Raw genomic sequence first — 5,185 nt, forward strand, 5'->3', positions numbered from 1 at the left:
GAAGATCACCATTACTCTTATGTAAGGTAGGAGATAAAAGTAAAAGATAGGCCCTTCGCAAAGGGAAGCAGAGGTTGTCATGCGCTTTTATGGTTGGATGCACAAAATCTTAATACGAAAGAACGTCACTTTATATTGCCACTTGTGATATGGACCTTTATTATGTAGTGTGTCGCTTTTATTTCTTCCATATCACACAATCGTATAAAGCTTATTTCCTCCACACCAATCAATCATACATATTTAAAGAGCATTTTTTATTGCTTGCACCGATGACAACTTAATTGCAGGATCTTACTCAATCCATAGGTAGGTATGGTGGACTCTCATGGCAAAACTGGTTTAAGGGTGTTTGGAAGCACAAGTAGTATCTCTAGTTGGTGCAAAGAATTGGCTAGCATGAGGGGGAAAGGCAAGCTCAATCATGTTGGATGATCCAAGACAATATAATTTATCTCAGATGTAAGAAAACATAACCCATTACATTGTCTTCCTTGTCCAATGTCAACTCTTTAGCATGTCATATTTTAATGAGTGCTCATAATCATAAAAGATGTCGAAGATAGTATATTTATATGTGAAGACCTCTCTTTCTTTATTACTTCTTATTAATTGCAACGATGACCAAAACTATGTTTGTCAACTCTCAACCACTTTTAGTCATCATACTCTTTCTATGTGAGCCCATTACTCTCCATAAGATCCATATGATCTCTTTGTTTCTTTTTATTCTTTCTCTTTTCTTTTATTCACTCAAGATCATGGAAAAATAATCAAGCCCTTGACTCAACACTAATATTTATTATATATAGCTCACGGACTTGATTACATAGAAGGATCATAAAGAAAAACTAACAACTAGATTATACTAAAACTTTATTCTACTAGATCAAGATATTACCAAAAGGATCGAACTAAGAAAAATGGTAAAGATAAAAGTGATGGTGATACTATACCGGGCACTCCCCCGAGCTTAGAAGTTTCCAAGGGGAGTGCCCATACCCATGTGATTATGTCTCCTTTGTTGGTGAAGAAGGTGGAGTTGTTGATGGTGGATAGTCGCACATCGATCGTAGGAGGTCTTCTTACTTGTGGATAATGCCTTTGAGTGTGATGATATGCTCCTTCAACAAAATATTTTCACGTGTGAGATACTTATTTTGTATACGAGCTAACTCAATCATCTTGAAAGCTTCGATCTCAGTTTGGGTAAGAAGATTGTGATCAAGTTGATGGATGTCTTCTGTTGCCGGAGCTTGGTCCTCCGTGCCCTTCTTGATCCCTTCATCCTTGTTGATCTCCATGGGTTCTTCTCTCTTCAGCTCTATCTTGATTAGCAAAGCATCGTTGCCCTCATTGTTGGAGGAGGAGGGAGACGACATGATGCCTAGCTTTGACAACTCTGGCAGAAAACACTACAAGAAATATGTCAACTTGTGACCACCACTATTGGTCACTGAATGGTCACAAATTTCCATTTGTGACCTTTTTGTGACCAAAAACATAAGGTCAAAAGCTAGCCGTCATAAACTGACTATAGCGACCATTCTTCTGGAATGGTCGAAGACATTTATGACCAAAATACGTCTACTGTGGCATTTTGGTCACTAGCAACCTCCCCATGACACGTAGGCATCTAGCATGGCAATCTGATGTGGCACAAGATTCAGCCCGGTCCAATTCGATTTTCTACATGAGCCTAGCCCAACAATTCAGCCTATTTGTGTTTTTTTCTGTCTGTCAATTTTTGGTTGGGTTCATGGGCAAGTCCAATATTGCAGCCTTTTTATTGGTGGGTTGTGGCCTTTTTGTCTAAATGAATTTAATTTTTCTTTTTTCCCAAAAGAAGGGTCCACTAGTCAGATGGGTCCCAGTTGTCAGGTTCTATTAAAGTGGGACCCTTTTGGTAGCATCACATTATTCAGATTACAATTTGACAATTTGAGAGAAATAAATAACCATGTTTAAATAAGAACAGACAGAAAACACAAGTAATATTTCAAATAACAACTGCGAGAATCAATCACAGTCATACGAATATACTGGGATCCTTCTGTCATGACACAGTTACAACACAGATACAAATACAATCAGTCACACAGATATAGGGACAATCACGATGATAATTGACAATCAGCACAAACTGGGCTCCTACTCTAGTCAGATGAAACTGTATGCATGACTAACTACGCGACCATAGTCGACTAGGCTACCTTCGCTACACTAGAACAGCAGTAGAACTATCATCATGCCTTCGGCCGTCGCCCTGTTACATGAATCAGAAGAGAAGAATCAAAATACTGGAGCCAATATATTATGAACAGAACATTCAAAAAAAGGACAAGTTCTTTCGAAAGATAACACAAATTCAGCTAATACAATGATTTTTGTCCCCAGATAGTTAAGACGATATACTCATTCATACAAGGTAACGCAAGAAAATAGAGCACTTTACTCATAGCATGAAGAGTATCATTATTAAGTTCATAGGGTTTATAGTGCTTGGACTTATTAGAGTGGTAGCATATCATCATATACATCCGTATGTTGTAGCCCATTTGAAATGTCTAGAAAGACTTATATTTAGGAATGGAGAGAGTAGAATGTAGCATGCGATAAAACCAAAGGATTAGCCAACAATAAAAGAAGGCACTTAATTAGTTCATTACATTTAGTTAAAACTGCTTCTATGAAGCGCAGGACTAAACCATTTAGTTAACAAAGCAAGAAGGGCCAAGGAGAATAGTATAGTACTGCACTAAAAGCACCAAGAATCTTCTGGACCAACAACAGAAACAACCAAGAAGCACTCATTTTTCAATTCATAGGGCTAATAATATATTTATCAGAATGGCACTGAAATCAACCTCTTTATCTATCATCACAAGGTCAGTATGCTTGATAGGCCCATTATGAGTTGCCCTACGGTAATGCCACAGATGAGACAGAGGACGCACACATTGTTGTAGACATTGGCAAGATAGGAACCAAAAAAATGGTGCTTGCCATCTGCAAGGAGAAAGCAGAATACCAAAAAGGTTAGGAAAACAATATAGAATGATAAAACAAAGAAGAGATGCACCCACTCATTAGAGAAGTAGCATACCCAAAAAATGTGAAGCACAAATGGCCACCAAGAAAGAATATTGTTGTATACATTGACAAGATAGGAACCAACAAAATGCAACAGACTAAAACCAAACTTTATACAGCAGGGAATGATTTACAATAACCAAAAGATTTTGCACAACAAGCAGTAAATAGGTAGTAGATATTAACACCCATGACATAGGACCAGCATAAAAAAGAGCATCGATGTAGAAAGGCATATAATCAGTGTAGTCAGCAAAAGATAGGGGGGAGAGAAATTGAAAAACCCAGAAAGAGCATTCATATATGAGGCACTAAGATGTATGAACCAAAAGACTATTGACATCAGCTATCAAAGAAATGCAAGTTGGCACCACACATGTCGAACGACCACATGAAACAGATAGAACAGACTGATCGGCCATAGCTAACATGGTAAATAGAATAATGCACATATAGTAGAAGACACCACCAGCATGGATTCTAAGAAATGGATTGGAAGAGCTCAGGAAACACAATGTTCTTGGTCTGAGAATCAGTATTACCATCTTCATTTTCAATCAGGATTTTCAAAGCCTTTTTGAGGTCACACGCGACACTGCTACATAAAGCTGGCCATGCGTGAACATAGGTGCTTTAAAGTATAGATCAACACTGCATAACACGTGTCCTACAATATTTTGACTCCTACCTATTTTCTTATTTTACAAAAGCTTGCCATGCGTGTATAGATCAACTTTATATTGTGAATACATAAAGCTGGCCATGCGTGAACACAGGTGCATTAAAGAATGAAGAATACATCGACACATAGCACGAACCATGGACAAACATAGGTATGTAACCTGTCTACTCAGTAGGTGCCAATTTAGATGCACTGAATCGACACCAACTTGGGCGAACTGGTGGTATGTGCAGAAACAGCAAAACATTGCAAAAGCTCCTCTTTTCCCAAATTGTGTGGTGAGGAACCAGCCTATGCCCCCAATTCGTCCTGCGGAGGCAACTAGCGGCAATGACTTAAGCATGACCCCAGTTCCCCACAGCTGATTACCCTTGACTCATTCGAATTCTCCTAACAAGGTAGAAATTGGCAGGTCTATTTGGAGGAAAAAAGGATCTACTAAAATCTAGCTTACTAAATATTGGTCAGATAGAAGGACTGTGCATGCACACCGCAGATCCAACAGATCATAGCGCGAGACAACAGGACCCAAGTCTAACTAAACCGTGCAAACAAGAGGGAGACGAGATCGGAGGAGACGCGTTCGCACCTAGCCGGAGCCGACGATGATGTTGTTGATGGGGATGAAGATGAGCTTGACGAAGAAGCCGATGAACCCCATGACGACGAACCCGATCACCATCCGCGCCGCCACCTTGGTGAACTCTGCGTGCCCAATCAGCGTCAGATCTGGCGAAAGAGGAAAACGAACCGGATCTAGACGAGCAGGCGCGAGTCTTTGGTCCTTACCCTTGCGGTCGGGCTTGTGGCAGCTCTTGACGAGGCGGATGCTGTCCTTGGCGAACTCGCGGAGGGGGTCCACCATGGAGTCGACGGCATCCATGGCTGCTGCCGGCGGGAAGGCGAGATCTCTGAGCCGCGACGACGACGAGGTCGCGCGCGTGAGGGGAAGGGAGGGGGAAGCCAACGGGCGAATGGTGTGCTGTTTGGATTTGTGCTCTAGATCTGCGAGGAGGGGAGGAGGAGGCCCGACGGCGAGCTGTGGTGGGAGGATGTGGTCTGAATCGGGGAGAAGGGGGCGGGGGCAACGGCGGCGGCGGGAATGGATCTCCTCGCCGCGGCGGGATGGGGAAGGAGGGGGCAGCGATGGGGGGCCGTCGTCGTTGGTCGTTGCAGGTCAAGAGCAGCGGCGCTTGGGGGGAGGCCGGCGGCGGGGTAGGAGTTGGGACAGCGGAGAGGGAGGTCTGGGTCGTGGAGGGAGATCTGGTTCGGGGAAAGGGAGGCGGCGCCGAATGGGTCGGGGAGAGGGAGAGGGAGGGGAGTCTGCTTCACGATGCTAGGGTTTGGTTGGCCAGCGTGCGTTTAGGAGACATTGGATCTGTATGGTGTGGACGGCTCAGATCGGCTTAG

General features: G+C 42.8%; 1 protein-coding gene across 1 annotated transcript; it reads right to left on the reverse strand.

Annotated features, from left to right (window-relative positions):
• Positions 1-4,364: 4,364 nt before the first annotated feature.
• LOC123147788 (protein transport protein Sec61 subunit gamma-like) lies at positions 4,365-4,658 on the reverse strand. Its single transcript, XM_044567103.1, has 2 exons — positions 4,565-4,658; positions 4,365-4,480 (listed from the first exon to the last, which is right to left on the reverse strand). The coding sequence occupies exons 1-2, from the start codon at positions 4,656-4,658 to the stop codon at positions 4,365-4,367; spliced, it is 210 nt and encodes a 69-aa protein (XP_044423038.1).
• Between the last annotated feature and the right edge of the window lie 527 nt (positions 4,659-5,185).

This window comes from Triticum aestivum, chromosome 7A, assembly GCF_018294505.1.
Source record: "Triticum aestivum cultivar Chinese Spring chromosome 7A, IWGSC CS RefSeq v2.1, whole genome shotgun sequence".
Taxonomy (NCBI): Eukaryota; Viridiplantae; Streptophyta; class Magnoliopsida; order Poales; family Poaceae; genus Triticum; species Triticum aestivum.